At 36.0% G+C, this 16,912-nt stretch overlaps 1 protein-coding gene across 1 annotated transcript in view; it reads left to right on the top strand.

Moving 5' to 3' along the window:
- Positions 1 to 905: 905 nt before the first annotated feature.
- Positions 906 to 16,912, top strand: part of LOC101834808 (putative selection and upkeep of intraepithelial T-cells protein 1 homolog) — a 37,705-nt gene continuing 21,698 nt past the window's right edge. The window contains exons 1-4 of the mRNA XM_013114864.3: positions 906 to 1,133; positions 3,481 to 3,564; positions 10,041 to 10,397; positions 10,832 to 11,113. Of these exons, the coding sequence (XP_012970318.3) occupies positions 3,486 to 3,564; positions 10,041 to 10,397; positions 10,832 to 11,113 (718 nt within the window). The 5' untranslated portion in view covers positions 906 to 1,133; positions 3,481 to 3,485. The remainder of the gene's footprint in view (positions 1,134 to 3,480; positions 3,565 to 10,040; positions 10,398 to 10,831; positions 11,114 to 16,912) is intronic.

Raw genomic sequence — 16,912 nt, 5'->3', positions numbered from 1 at the left:
GAGTGTACATGAAGTTCCACCCAACCCCCAAAATATATTAGCAATTGAGAGCTACAGGGAGAGGGAAAGTCAGTTTTCTTCAGTGGAATAACACAAGACATATCAACCACAGTCCAGGTCAGGCCTTAAACCAAGGCTTAGTCAGTCAACCCAAACTGGACTCCGTTTTTGCTTTTCTTCTCCTTTTTTGAACAAAAGACCATGAAGTTGGGTGGGGAGGTAAGGAGATATGAGGGTATCTGGGAGGTGCTGAGGGAGGAGAATGAATATGATCAAAATGTAATGTATGCAGTTCTCAAAGACTAAGTAAAAACATTATTTTAAAAATATTTTTAAAATATTAAAAAGGAGAAAACAAACTGAGTACCAGCATTCATCAAACTGTAATTACCTTGATCGCAATGTGACCAGCAGTATGCCTCTATGCCATGATGTACTTTCTTTGGAACTGTAAGCCAAAATAAATAACTCCTTCAAGTTGGTTTTTATTAGGTGTTTAGTCACATCAAGCTGAATAGTAACTAATACCTGCATATTATGTAAAATACTATATTGTTTATATAAAAAGTATATACATATGCATATGTCATTAACACACATATTAAGTTTATATTCATAATTATATATGGGATAGTTGGTTATTTTGTTTCAAGCATCTTGCTAGCAATTGTCTCCTCTCTGAAAGGTGAATTGAATCTTTTGCTTATACTTTCATAAATTGACTCTTCTGCCATGCCAAATAAATTAATCATATATTTTATGGGCAGTACTCATGCATGACAGGTATGAGTCAGAATTTGTTTTGCTACTTCCATGGGTGACAGAAGCCTTGTTAGTACTTAAGCAATATGAGTTACAAGCTGAACAAAGGTTTCACTTGTCTGTTGATGCAATTAGTCCACTAGGAATTTCTCTGTCAAAAAAAGGAACAAACTGTGAAGTGGGCAAAATCACAGAGCCAGAATTTGAGAATAGAAGAGACTTGAGGATCAGATTTACCTGGCCTCTATCTGACTCTAGATCGTCTTTCCCTCGATACAGAAAAACGACTGACAATTATCAGAAATCTGGGTGAGCCAACTGAGATTGTCTATTGGAACAGTGGAGAGCTGACTTGCAACCATCAAACTCAAGTAAGTATCAGAATTTAGTAAGATTATGTAACTAGTAGTCTATTCACAAAAGGTCTCTTCTATCATTTTCTATTGCTTATGCCTCTGAGAAAATTCTGTCTTTGCATTTCTGGGGAGCCTGCAGACCTGTGCTTGGAGGCTACTGAGATGTGGAAGTTCAGAAGGATGAGATCTTAGTAACCTCTGGGAAATTTTTTTCTTCTGTTTTACTTATATATTTCTTCTGCTGCATAGAGACTTGGCAAATGCTGGCTCCATTTCTGGAATGTAAGGTTAAATAGTGAGAAAATATATGTTTATTCTTCTGCTAGTTTCTCAGTCACACAGTCATTAAGATTGGTTTCATCCCCATAATTTTCTTTGCAACTAGTATATACTAAGAGAAGCAGAGAATGAAAGAGAAATGCACTGTTGTGAGATGTTTGTAATTTTTAAAAAATATATGACTGACTTCTTTCTTTCCTAAATAGACCATAAAATTAAGAAAAAGTCTGAATATTATTACTCATCCATGAAAGTTTTAAAGTTGATTTTATAGGAGAAAGTAAAACAGTTGTTGCTAAAAGCTGAAAAGAGAAAGTGGCATGGGAAGTCAGAGAGAGGCTTAATTATAGGTATCAAAAATAATTATTTAGGAGCAATAAGCTCTATTTGTGTGAGCACTCTTTACAGTGGTTTATTACGTTTTACAAATAACTGAATGAGCAAAATTTGAAGGTATCCATCAATATTTAACGAAATGTAACTGCTACTACCCTGATTTGAGCATTGCACTTTAAATTGCCATGCTGGAGAGATGACTCAACAGTTACTATTGCTTGATTATATCACATAGGACAGAAACTTGCTTCCGCACACCCACCTGATTGTTCACAACACCTTGTAACGCTAGTGTCTGGGCCTATGACACTTTTCCAACCTCCACAGATACACACATGCACATGTGCATACCAACACACGGACACATACATAAAATATAAAAATAAATATTACTGAAATAAGATAAAATATCTCCCTGGAAGCCACAAGGTGTTTATTGTGCTTATTTTTGCTGAAGAAATTTTGAAATGTTAAAACAGAAAATATTATAAAATTTACAAGAATAAAAAGTAATACAAAGCATATATGAGACTTCAAAGCCTGCCTGCACAGTGACACACTTACTCCAATAAGGCTATACCTACTCCAACAAAGCCACACCTCTTAATAATGCCATTGTAGATGGAGTTTCTTTCCAGCCAGGTCCTGCAGCCCTTTGGTCCCAAATAAACACACGGAGGCTTATATTAATTATAAACTGTTTGGCTGAAGGCTCGGGATTCCTAATGACTGGCTCTTTCTTAATTATTAATCCATTTCTATTAATCTAAGTATTTCCATGTGGTCTCAGCTTACTGGAGAATGTGGGGGTCCTATCTTCCTGGTAGCTACATGGCATCTGCCTCATGGCTCCTCTCTGCCTCCCTTTTCCCAGAATTCTCTTAGTCTGGTAGCTCCTCCTATACTTCATGCCTGGCTACTGGATAATCAGTGTGGCCTTGCTAGAGAAAGTGTTTTACTGTCAGGATGGCCTTTGAGGTCTGAGATGCTCAAGCTAGGCCTAGTGTAGCATTCACTTCTGCTGCCTCTCAATCAAGATGTAGAACTCTCAGATCCTTCTCCTGAACCATGCCTGCCTGCATGCCACCATGTTTCCTGGTGTGATGATAATGGACTAAATCTCTGAAACTGCAAGCCAGGCCTAGTTAAATGTCTTACTTCATAAAAGTCTCTGTGGCCATGGTGTCTCTTCACAGCAATAGAAACCTTAGCTAAGACTATGTCTCAATAAACAGAAAATTCAGTGGAGTTCTTAAAATATAGAAAAAGTTATTTCCTCTTTATTTTAGTTTCAACAGTATCATGAAGACAAATCTGTCTTTAATTTTTTTCTCTGTATAACTGTATCAAATGATTCCACTAATGGAGGCTTTGGAATTCTGGAACTATTCTGCATATCTATCAACTTTGGAGAAGAAAACATCTTGATTTAATTCACATAAAACAGAAAATAATATCAAATCAAGCCTTGGAGAAGACACTCCTGTAAAAATAAATAAATTTCTGGGAAGACATAGCCATATATATTGAACACTCTTGGCATGAAAGCCAGATTTGCTAATAAAATTTCAGAATGCTAAATAACACAAAGTAACTGCTTCCCCTAAAATGTATTTGCTGTTTGCCTAGGATTAAAAGATGATGGAAACTGCAACTGGAAGACAGCTGCTTTTGACAAATGTAGATTTATCTGATTTCTGCAACTTCTTACATTTTAACTGGGTATGAATTTGCTTTCTTTTTGCAGGTGTGATGAGTGATGAAAAACTACTTGTTTACAGATTCTGTGCTGTTGTCATGTATCTCCTTCAAATAGAAACACTGAGGGCAGGTATGAATCTCTCACTTCCCCTCATGAACCTTATCAATATCCAGTTTGTAAAGAAAGGAAGAAAGTGTTACAGGCTCTGTTGCCAACTTGATGAAATCTAGAATTACTTTAGAGACAAGCCTCTGGGCACACCCATAAGAGTATTACATTGAGTAGATGAACTGGGGTAGGAAGATCATTCTACTGTGAGTGGATCAATTCCCTAGAATGAGATCTTGGACTGTTTGAAAAGGAGAAAGTGAGCTGAGCACAATCACTCATTCCTCTCTGCTTCATGGTTGTGAATACAATGTAAAAGCTGGCATATGTATCAACATAATAGAATATAGAGATAAATTCTCACAACTAAAGACAAGTGACTTTTTACAAAGATGGAGAAAAAAAGCTTTTTCATGAATGTTGCTGAGAAAACCAATATACATGTATAGAATATTAAAACTATAACCCATCTCAGGTCATGCACAAAACCAGTTTCAAACAGAGATCTAAAGCTCTGAAACAGAGGGTAGAATATGGGAAAACATTTTGAAATAAAAATATGGGCAAGAACTTTCTAAATAGAACTCCAAACATTCAGTAAATAATGCCAAAAAAAGCAGACAAATAGGATTGCATGAAATTAACTGTCTCTATACAGGAAATAAAACAGCTAATTGAGTGAGTGTCCTACAGTATAATAGAAAAACATTTGTTAACTCTACATCTGACACATAGAGACTATATAAAGATCTCAAAAAACTAAATACCAAGAAACCCAACAATCCAATCACTAAACAGTCTAATTAGAGAGGTTTTTTAGCATTTTCATTTATTTTTTATTTTTTATTTATTTTTTTTATTTTTCAGTTTAAATTTAGATAAGAAACAAGGTTGCTTCACAAGTCAGTTCCAGGGCCCTCTCCCTTTCCCTCCCCTCCTCCCGTGCACTCCGCCAACCCCCCCATTATCCCCTCATTTCCCCAGGGAGGGTGAGGCCCTCCATGGGGGTGTCCATAGTCTGTCATTTTATATAGGGCAGGGCCTAGACCCTTCCCCAAGAGTTCAGGGTGAGAGTGCACCTCACATTGTTGGATGGGAGTCCAAAGTCCCTGTGTATACTCGGTATGGGTACTGATCTGCTGCCCAAGGCTTAATAGATTACCTAGGCGAGAGTTTTAAAACTAAAGAGAAATACCAATAAACATATGAAAAAAAGTTCAACATGATTATCAGAGAAAATCAAACTAGATCATATTATGAGTTTAACTACCATGGTTAGAATTACAATAGTTAAGAAAACAGATGAATGCTGGGAAAAGTGTTTAGAAAGTGTGTTTCACAGTACTGATCACAATCTAAATTAGTTTAGACACCACTGATATCAATATGTAGGATCCAAAGGGAGAAAAACAAAACAAAAAGCTGACGTTCATCAACCATATTATGCAGCCATTCCACCCGTGGATATTTGCATGAGGGATTCTAAGCCAATGTACCACACTGTTATTCGTGCATCCATGTTTATTGCACCACAATCCACAGTAGCTATAGAGTTAACCTTTGTGGCCATCAATAGAAAAATACATGAAAATAATACTCAACCATATAATAGAACAAAATTTCATTTGAAGGGAAATGGATTCAATACATTAATACAGATTAAAGCATTTTAAACAAATTCATTCAAACAAAGAAAGTCAAATACTGCATGCCACCACCTACATACAATAAATACCAATATAAAATACAAAAATTAAACTAGGGCATAATGATTTTTAAACTGAGCTGCTGATGCCCTTTTGCAATTCTATGGCCCTGATACTCCCTAATTTGTTATGGAGTGGTTCCACTTAAATATATAACAGTGCTGCCAATCTGGGGAGTTCCTTGTCCACCAATCTGTTCTAGGATGATGGTCTTCTGTGCCTCTGCAAAGTCTTCCTCTGTGGCTTCCTACTTCGCAATCCTGAAATAATTACTCAAATAGATGGCTGTTGTGTGCTACTGCCACCTGGTGATTTTAGCTTGTTCCAGCTATCAGAGCCTGAAATCCTTAAACTCAGAGCCTCATGGATTCACCTGATGTCATATAGAATTTTACCACTATTGTAATGTCAAATGATCTACCTACTCCTCCATTTTTTCTCTCCTCTTAAGAAATCCATCAACTATCATTAATACCCATACTTTTGCTTTATCTAGAAGGCCATACACTAGAAACCATAAAGCTTTACTAATAGACAATAGTCCATTGTATAAATGTACGACATTTAGTTTACTCAGTCACCTGTTGAAGAACATTCAGTTGCATCCAGTTGTGAATAATTATGAGTAGTTATGCTATAAACATTTGGGTGCAGGATTTTGCATGGACCTATGTTTAAGTCTTTTGTGTCATATCTAGGCATATGAAATATGAAGGCTCAGTACTATGATGAGACTATGGTTAATTTGGTAAGAGAGAGAGAGAGAGAGAGAGAGAGAGAGAGAGAGAAGATAAAGTCTCCTCCATAGTTTGATCATGCTGCATTCCCATCAATGATAAACTACAGATGCCTGTAGTTCTATGCTAACCAACATTTGATGTTGTTAGCATTTTGTATTTCAGCTACTCTTTTTTCTTTTTTTATATTTTATTTTTAAAATTAAATTTAAATTAGAAACAAGGTTGCTTCATATGTCAATTCCAGGTCCTTCTGCATTTCCCTCCCCTCCTCCTGAGCCCTCCCACCAAGGCCCCCAATATCCCCTCATTTCCCCAGGGAGGCCGTCCATGGGGGTATCCATAGTCTGTCATTCCATCCAGGGTAGAGCCTAGACCCTCCCTCAAGAGTCCAGGGTGAGAGTGCATATCTCATTGTTGGATGGGAACCCAAAGTCCATTTGTATATCTGGGATAAATACTGATCTACTACCCAAGGCTCAATAGATAACCTAGGCCTCCTCACTGGCACCCACATTCAGAGGGTCTTGATCAGTCCCATGCTGGATTCCCAGGCATTAGTCTGGGATTCAAGAGCTAACACTTATCATGTCGACAATTACTCTTATAATAGGCTTATGATAATATCTCATTACCTTTGTAATTCTCTAATAAAATATATTTCAGAGTTTATATATAAGAAAGAAATTTATATATAGAAAGGAGAACTTCTATGTTCCAAGTGTAAGTCTTTTATTAATACACGTTTTGTAACTATTTTTCTGTCTATAGCTTATCTTTTCCTTCTGTAAACAAAAGCGTTTTAATTAATTAAATATAAAACATATTTAATTTTACAGTAAATTTTTCATTGAGTAGACTAATGGTCAAGCTGTTGTAATTTATTTTCTGAATAACAAATATTCAGTTATTTATGTTATGCTGTGTGGCAGTTGATTCTAATTTTTATTGCATTTGTATTTATGCCGTGTGCATATGCAACACTGCAGAGTGAAAGTGGGTATCAGAGAATGAGTTGCAGTCATCTATTGACTCTGTCTACAATGTGGGTCCCAGGGACTGAACTCAGATTCTCAGGGTTAGTAGTAAGTGCTTTTACAAAATGAGCATTTCATCATCTTGATTTATTTCTGATATGAGATCTACATGCTGTGCTTTTTACAGAAGAGTTGTCTGGACCAGGCTGCAAATGATAACCTACATTTTCTATTTTCAAATGAACCCATGCAGAATATTGTTTTCATTGTTCTGTTTTATTGTTTCACAAGTCCATGGTTGCATATAATGTTATTTGTTCAAAACTGTACCCAATTCCCTCCCTTCCAGTTTTTCCCTATGCTCCCCACTACTTTTCCATCCCATCCTCATGTGCTCTCTTGTTTGTAAACCCACTGAGTCTGCACAGTGATGCCTGTATGTATAGGCTGTGTTGGAATAATCTTTTTGTACACAGTGAAGATGTGTCTCTGTTCTTCCTCACCTGTTTAAGTTTATTTGGAACTAAATGGAAATTTCTGTTCCACCCAGTCCCACATCCTTTTAGTTCCAAATAAACGCACACAGGCTTATATTTATTATAAATTCTTTGGCCAATGGCTCAGGCTTCCTACTGGCTAGCGCTCTCTTAATTATTAACCTATTTCTATTAACCTGTGTATCTCCATGTAGTCTTGGCATACCAGTGATACCGTGCCTCCTGCTTCCTCAGCAACTACATGGTGTCTCACTCACAACTCACTCCCTATGTTCCTCTTCCAACATTCTCATAATCTGGTAACCCTGTCTGTACTTCCTGCCTGGCTACATCATATCTGTCCGTTGGCAAAAACAACTTTATTCATCAACTAATAAGAGAAACATATATTCACAGCATACAGAATGACATCCCCCATCAGATGGTTTTGAGAAGCTGTATCCAAGAGGAAAAAACTTAGTTTTCCTCCTGCAATTCACCAGCCATTAGATGCCAATAGCTTCTCAGCTAAGGGTGGGGCTTTATGAGACCCTCCTCCATTCATCCTGGGATTTGGGTGAACTTAAGCTTGTGCATGCAGTTACAGCTGCCGCGAGTTTATGTGTGTGAAAGTTTAAGCCATAAAGAATCGTGTTTTCTCCACAGACTTCAGAAGTCATCCTTGTCACAAGCCAAATGTCTCTATGTATTTGTGTCCTATTGAGATCTCTTTTTAGAGAATAATTTGAGATTATATGAACATTCACTGAATATATACAATAAATTTTAAGATCTTGTAGAGAAATTTTAAAGTTAGCTGTGGTGTTAAAGTAGAAATTTCTCTAAGAAGTTCATAGATGTGCTGTGTTGTGCACGTGCTTTCAATTTTAAGGGCAGGAATCAATCACTTCATATCAACGCATTGATTTGTGATTTTAACATGTGGTTAAAAATTGCCAGTGCACCTTTGAAAACATTTCTTTTTTTCTTCCCGTTAAGATTTCTGTAAATTCAAATAGTTGTTAAGCCAAGTATTATTGGTCAACTGTAGGAAAATCTAGAATTGCCTTTGAAATTTTTGACTCTAGATGCTATATGATCATCTACTGTGGTCTAGTTATATCCAAAAAACAAAACAAAACAAAAACTTATCTTAACATGAGGACATTTGGTAAAACTAAAAATAATGAATTTCATAATAAAAACAAACAGAGAATAAAGGAAACAAACGTTTTTAACTTAATTTTTCCTATGTATATATACACTATATTTACATCGTTTCTACCATTCTTTCTCCCTATCCAGCTCCTCCCATGCCCCCAATCCTTCTCAAACCCACAACATACTCTGTATCACACACACACACACACACACACACACACACACACACACTACTGAGTCTATTTAGTGTTGCTCATATGTATGGGTATTTAAGACTGACCACTTGGGAGTGAATAACCTATGAGGGGGCTAATTCATGGAGAAGACTGATTCTTTGGTTTCTCTGCCACCATTAATTGCTTGTAGCTCTTCATCTAAGGGTGAATGAAATCTAGTGAGATTTCACCTTTCTACATCAGCATTTCGACCAACGATGTAAATATGCAGGTCCTGTTTAAGTGACCATATTGTTGAGGTTTCATGTGTGCATCTACCCTCTCAAATGGAAAACATCATCTTTGATCCTATAGCTTCTACAGTTATACTACCATATTCTGTAATGTTCCTTAAGCCATGAATGTAGGTATTATTTTGTAGATGCATTAATTGGGGCTGTGTACCCCACAGTTAGTGGTTCTCTTCATTTTGACAAACTGAGAATTTCTGTAGTAGTTTCCAAAATGCTTCAAAAATAAGTTTTGATTTTTTTCATGCAATATATTTGATCATGTTATTTCCCCTCCCCCAACTCCTCCCAAATACCCATACATTCCTTACCTACCTGCATCAATCTCTGGTTCCTCTCTCTCTCTCTCTCTCTCTCTCTCTCTCTCTCTCTCTCTCGTCTGTCTGTCTTTCTCTCTGTCTCTCTGTCTCTCTCTCTCAAAATGAAACAGAGATGACTCAATCAGACTTGCCACGTAAAGAAGTTTTTTTATAATAGGAGAGAGCTACATTTATATGTAGATATGATGAAATGCCTTAGAATGCACTTAGAAATTATATTAGTTTAGGAAAAAGGCAGCAGTAAGTTCTTAAAAGCAAATTTAAACATGCAATGGATAATAATTTTTCAAAGTCAAAGAAAGTTAATATTTGTGAAGCTTAAGCATAAAAACAAACATATACACTACAATTACGGAATTATAAATCTTAGAATCGCTCAGAGAAAGAATCAAATGGAATAAAAGAAGAGTCAACTACTGAACTGATAGCAATTATTTTAGAAGTCATTTAGCAGGAGTGGAAATTATATACATTTCATAAGAGGAATAGTTCGATGAGCCACCACTGATTATGTGAAAAGTTACGATTTTTTTCAGATATGCTGGAGAAGGGTGACCACAGCAAAAATGTGTTCATGTGTTTTGAGTAAGTGGTGACTTAGAAGATTTCCTTGATTAAAGCTTTCACATTTTGGTTTCTTGTTTCTCTTCCCAGAACGATTCACAGTGACTGGAGTGAGTGTATTAGAGGGGCCAGTCTTAGCTCCATTTGGTACAGTACTTGAGCTCAGTTGTCAGTTGTCTCCACCACAAAATGCTCAGCACATGGAGATCCGCTGGTTCAGGACACACTATACACAGCCTATTCATCTATACGATGATGGAAAAGACTTATTTGGAAAAATTATTCCCAAGTATGTGGAGAGAACAGAGCTCCTGAAAGATGCCATTAAAGAAGGGAAAGTGACCCTCAGAATCTTTAATGTCAATCCTGATGATGATGGGCGGTACCACTGCATCTTCAAAGATGGAAAATTCTATGAAGAGCACATCACAGAAGTCAAGGTCATAGGTAAGCATCGATTCTTCCAAAACAGTTTCTGACTTAATTCAGTGATTTCTATGTAAGAAAAATGTCCTGGATAATTGGCTGATTATTTTTGTAATCTAAAGTCTTAACTCACTTGTTTTATTAAATAGAAAATATTTTACTGAAAGAAAAAACAAATTAAACAAGGAGACCTTTCATCACCAGATTTATTTAAAACAATAAGTCTGCTTATTAGAACAATAATTGATAATTGTGTATTATGGCCTCTCCATGTTTCCATCTGGTGCCATCTTTTTTCAATTGATTTATTATGTCAATTAGAGCCCTGTAGAGTTTTGACTATCCTGATATCTGCAGACACTGGAGTTAATATGGAGAAGAATTGGTTTTCTTTTTTTGTTCTTTTTCTCTTTCCATTCATTATACACTACTGATTCTCCTTTGTTTATAACCAGCTGGGAGCTCCTGGGTTCAGATTCTTGCTCATCCTCCTACTACCAAAGGAGTGATAGTGGAATGTCACTCCCGAGGTTGGTTCCCACAGCCTCACTCGGAATGGAGAGATAGTAGAGGAGAGATCATTCCAGCTACATCAAAATCCTATTCACAGGATGGAGACAAATTGTTTGATATGAAGATGACACTTCTCCTTAGAGACAGCTCCCTCAGGAACATCACTTGCTGCCTTTGGAACCCTTTAACAGGCCAAGAGGAAAGCACAGGAATTGTTCTACCAGGTAAAATTCGTGTATTCATTCTTTAGATAAGTTTTATATAATTGAGACTTAAAACAAAACTTGTGCTTTTTTTCATTTTGTTTCAGGCCAATACTTTCTGTTCATTTTATTTATCATCTTATTTGTTGTCTGATTGATTCCTTTTGCTAGATTCATTTCTTTCACCATTTTTCTAACACTGGAGATTTTACTGACTGAGAGCCTGTTTTCTTTTGTTTTCTCCTAGAGTAAAGTGGTTTGATATTCTTAATGTTTGGCTAATTTGTTACTCATTTCTTAAAATGTTTAATAACAGTATTCATTGTAAAGAATATAAATGGCTGAGAACACTTCAGAAAACCTTCAACAGCCATAGCCATCAGGTAAATGTAAATTAAAACTTCATTGAGATCCCAGTCAGAATGACTAAAGTTTAAAAAAGGAAAAATGACAAATGCTAGCACTGATATGGGGAAGGGAGATGCTTAAATACTGGTTGTAGGAGTGCAACTGGAAAATCCACTTTTGAAATCAGTGTTGAGATTCCTCAGAAAGCTAAAACTAGATCTACCTTATAATCCACTCATGGGCATATACCCCAAAGATCTACATCTTACTAAAGAGATACTTTCTTTCCCATATTCATTGCTGTTTTATCCATAATAACTAGGAAAAGGAAATAACTATATTTCTATCAAATGGTAAGTGATTACTTTCTTTCCCCTATTCACTGCTGTTTCATCCATAGTAACTAGGAAAAGGAAATAATCTATATTTCTATCAAATGATAAGTGGATACTGAATATGTAATGCATTTACACAATGGAATATTATTAATAAAAATTTTAAAAAGCTATTTTGTCACTAAAATTCTATAGGATAATTTGAGGTCAAATATTGCAAACATATCTAGTATATACAGCCGCCCAAAAATCCTAATGTGAAGAAAAATGCATACTTAACAGAGCCGGTGGAATGTAAACTGTTTCAACCACTATGAAAATAGTGGTTGAGGTTTTAAAACTTCTAGTAAGTGGCTAGAGAGATGGATCAGTTCTACATATACAACAAAGGGCTCTATAAGTGTTTACACATTTGTTTATTTCATCACTTATTGTAATAACCAAGTTGTAGACACATAAATCAGTAAGCAAAGTGGTATGTAATTTTATTCAGTCATAAAAAACAATTGAACTTGCATCATTTGCAGAAAACCATGGGCAACTAGCAACTACATAAAATGAAATAAGACAGATTCAGAAGGACAAATATTACAAGTTTGCTGTCATTTGTAGATATACACACACCCAAATAAAAGCAGAAGGGAGAATGGAGGAAGGACTAAGACTATTGAAAGGAATGGTGAGAGATGAGGAATGGAAGGGTAATATGAAGCATGTGATTATGAAACTGTCAAATTATGAAATTTTGATCTAGATGCCTTGAATATATACCACTTTAAAAACTTAACCACAACAATATATGGTGCACATACATCTATAATAGTTATATCTCTCAATGTACTATCCCTTTTGTCAATATATAATATGATATATTTAAGATATTCTTTTTTCTATTTTTTATTTTTTTAATTTCATTTTACATTCCAACCACAGTTCTCTCTCCCATCCCTCCTTCTGCCTCCCTCTGCTCCTCCCAATCCCCTCTCCTCTGTCCCCCATCCCATCCTCAGTCCACTCCTCATCATGGGTAAGGGCTCCCATGAGGAGTCAACATAGGCTGATAAAATAGATTGTTCCCCTGACTCCATATCCTCTCCAACATAACTGTCCTCAGTACTTTTTATCTTAGCCATTATGATAGGTGTAAGATGGTATATCAGAGTCATTTTGATTTGCATTTTCCTGATGATTAAGGATGTTGAGCACTTTCTAAAATGTCTTTGGCCATTTGAGATTCTTCTGTTGAGAATTCTCAGTTTATATCTGCACCCAATTTTCAAGTGGATTATTTGTTCTTTTGATGTCTAGTTTCTTGAGTTCTTTATATATTTTGGATATCAGTCCTCTGTCAAAAGTGAGATTGATAAAAATCTTTTTCCATTCTGTAGGCTGAAGTTTTTTCTTATTGACAGTGTCCTCTGCCTCACAGAAACTTGTCATTTTCAGGAGGTCCCATTTATTGGTTGTTGCTTTCAGTGTCTGTGCTACTGATGTTATATTTAAAAAGTGGTGTCCTGTGCCAAAGCGTTCCAGGCTACTCCCACTTTCTCTGCTATCAGGCTCAATGTAGCTGGATTTATGTTGAGGCCCTTGATGCACTTGGATTTCAGTTTTGTGCATGGCGATAGGCATAGATCTATCTGCAGTCTTCTACATGTTGACATCCAGTTAAGCCAGGAACATTTGTTAAAGATGTTTTCCCCTGTACCATTTTGGCTTCTATGTCAAACATCAGGTGTTCTTAGGAGTATGGATTGATATCAGGGTCCTTGATTCCATTCCATTGATCCACCTGTCTGTTTTTATGCCAATATCAAGCTTTTTTATTACTCTACCTCTATACTAGAGGTTGAAGTCAGGAATGGTGACAAATCCTGAAGTTCCTTTATTGTACAGGATTGTTTTATCTACTCTGGTTTGGTTTTGTTTTGCTTTTTCCACATGAACTTGGGTATTGTTCTTTCAAGATCTGTGAAGAATTGTGTTGTGATTTGATAGGAATTGCATTAAATCTATAGATTGCTTTTGGTAGGATTGCAATTTTTATTATGCTGATCCTATAGAAGAGCATGAGACATTTTTCTATTTTTTTATATCCTCTTCAGTTTCTTTCTTCAAGGACTTAAAGTTCTTGTCATACAGATCTTTCATGTGAGTGGTTAGAGTTATCCCAATATAGAGTTATATTTGTGCCTATTGTAAAGGGTAATGTTTCTCTGATTTCTTTCTCAGACCCTTTACCATTGGAGAGTGACTGATTTTTAATTGATCTTGTATGCTGCCACATTACTAAAGATGCTTATCAGCTGTAGGGGTTCCTAGGTAGAGTTTTTGGGTCATTTATGTATACTCTCATATCATCTGGAGTAGTAAAAGTTTGACTTCTTCCTTTCCAATTTGTATCCCCTTGATCTCCTTTTGTTGTCTTACTGCTCTAGCTAGAACTTTGAGTACTAGATAAGGAGAGATTGGATAGCCTTGTCATGCTCCTGATTAGTGGAATCGCTTTGAGTTTCTCTCCATTCGTTTTGAAGTAATTGGCTTGCTGCATATTACCTTTATTATGTCTAAGTATGTTCCTGTTATCTCTGATCTCTCCAACACCTTTATCATGCGGGGGTGTTGGATTTTGTCAAAGGCTTTTTCATCGTCTAATGAATTGATCATTTTTTTCTTTCTGTTTGTTTATATGGTGGATTACATTGACAGATTTCCATGTGTTGAAACAACCCTGCCTATTTGATCATGGTGAATGATTTTTATACTGTGTCCTTAGATTTAGTTTGACAGTATTTGTTGAGGGTTTTGTTTTGTTTCGGTTTTTTTTTGTTTTTGTTTTTTCAAGGTAGGATTTCTCTGTGGCTGTCCTGGAACTAGCTCTTGTAGACCAGGCTGGTCTTAAACTCATAGAGATCCACATCTGCCTTCCAAATGCAGGGATTAAAGGTGTGCATCACCACCACCCAGCTTTATTGAGTATTTTTCATCAACTTTCATAAGGGAGATTGGTCTATAGTTCTCTTTTTTGTTATATCTTTGTGTGGTTTGTGTATTAGGGTTACTGTAGCCACTTAAAATGACTTTGGCAATGTTTCTTCTGTTTCTATTGTGTGGAACAATTTGAGAAGTATTTGAGTTAGCTAGCTCTTCTTTGAAATTCTGATAGAATTCTGTGCTGAAGCCATCTGGTACTGGGCTACTTTTTTTGGTTGGGAGACTTTTAATAACTGTTTCTATTTCCTTTGGGGACTATAGGTCTATTTAAATTGTTTATTTGGTCTTGATTAAATTTTGGTATGTAGAACCTATACAGAAAACTGTCTGTTTCTTAAAATTTCCAATTTTGTGTGGTGTGGGTTAATGAAGTATGATCTGATGATTCTCAGGATTTCCTCAGTGCCTGTTATTATATCCCCCTTTTCATTTCTGATTTGGCTAATTTGGATAGTCTCTCTCTGCCTTTTGGTTAGTTTGGATAAGGGTTTGTCTATCTTGTTGATTTTCTCAAAGAACCAATTATTTGTTTTATCAATTCTATTGTTCTTTGTTTATATTTTATTGATTTCATCTCTCAGTTAAATTATTTCCTGTCATCTACTCCTCCTGGGTGAGTTTGCTTCTTTTCATTCTAGAGTTTTCAGGTGTTTTGTTAATTTGCTAATAAGGGATTTTCTACATTCTTTATGTAGGTGTTTAGTGCTATGAACTTTCTTCTTATCACTGCTTTCATAGTGTTCCATATGTTTGGATATGTTGAACTTTCATTTTCATTGAATTTAGCAAGTCTTTATTTCTTCCTTGACCCGGGCATTATTCAATTTATATGAGTTTGTAGGCTTTCTAGAATTTGGGTTGTTGTTGAATTCTAACTTTAAGCCGTTGTGATCTGATAAGATGCAGGGGGTTATTCCAACTTTTTGTATCTGTTGAGATTTGCTTTGTAACTGAGTATGTGGTCAATTTTAGAGACGGCTCTATGGGCTGCTGAGAAGAAGGTATATTATTTTATGTTTGGGTGAAACATTCTATAGATATCTGGTAAGCCCATTTGAATTATAACATGTTAGAACCTTTATTTCTCTGTTATTTTCTCTCTGACTGACATGTTTATTGGTGAGAGTGGGGTATTGAACTCTCCCATTATTAGTGTGTGGAGTTTGATGTGTGATTGAAGGTTTGGTAACGTTTCTTTTACAAATGTGGGTGCACTTGAATTTGGGGCATATATGTTCAGGATTGAGAGTTCTTCTTGATGGATTTTTCCTGAGATGAATATGAAATCTTTTCCATTATATCTTTTGGTTACCTTCAGTTTGAAGTCTATTTTGTTAGATATTAGGATAGCTACACCAGCTTGCTTCTTAGGTCCATTTGATTGGAAAGTCTTTTCCTAACCCTTTGCTCTGAAGAAATGTCTATCTTTGACGTTAAGTTGCGTTTCTTTCATGCAGCAGAAGGGTGGATCCTGCTTTTGAATACATTCTGCTTACCTGTTTCTTTTTATAGACAATTTGAGTCCATTGATATTAAGGGCTATCAATGACCAGTGATTTTTGATTCCCCTTATTTTTTGGTGATGGTATGTGTGTGTTTCCTTTTTCTAGGATTTGCTGGTGTGGGATTATCTATTGCCTATACTTTCATGGGTACTTCTAACTTTCTTAACTTCCTTGGGTTGGAGTTTTCCTTCTAGTGCCCACTGTAGGACTGGGTTTGTAGATAGGTATTGTTTAAATCTGGTTCTGTCATGTAATATCTTGTTTTCTACATCTATGGATATTGAAAGTTTTGCTGGATATAGCAGTCTGGGTTGGTATTCATGGTCTCTTAGAGTCTGCATAATGTCTATCGAGGACCTTCTGGTTTTGAGAGTCTCCGTTGAGAAGTCAGGTGTTATTCTGATGGATCTGCCTTTCTATGTTACTTGACCTTTTTCCTTCACAGCTCTTCGTATTCTTTCTTTATTCTGGATATTTTGTGTTTCAATTAATATGTGGTGAGGGGACTTTTTTTGGTCCAATGTATTTGGTGTTCTGTAAGCTTCTTGTATCTTCATAGGCATTTCCTTCTTAAGGTTGGGAAAGTTTTCTTCTATGATTTTGTTGAAGATATTTTCTGTGCCATTGAGCTGGTATTT

The sequence above is a fragment of the Mesocricetus auratus genome, unplaced genomic scaffold, assembly GCF_017639785.1.
Source record: "Mesocricetus auratus isolate SY011 unplaced genomic scaffold, BCM_Maur_2.0 Super-Scaffold_100014, whole genome shotgun sequence".
NCBI lineage: Eukaryota > Metazoa > Chordata > Mammalia > Rodentia > Cricetidae > Mesocricetus > Mesocricetus auratus.
This window is presented reverse-complemented; position numbering and strand designations above follow the sequence as displayed.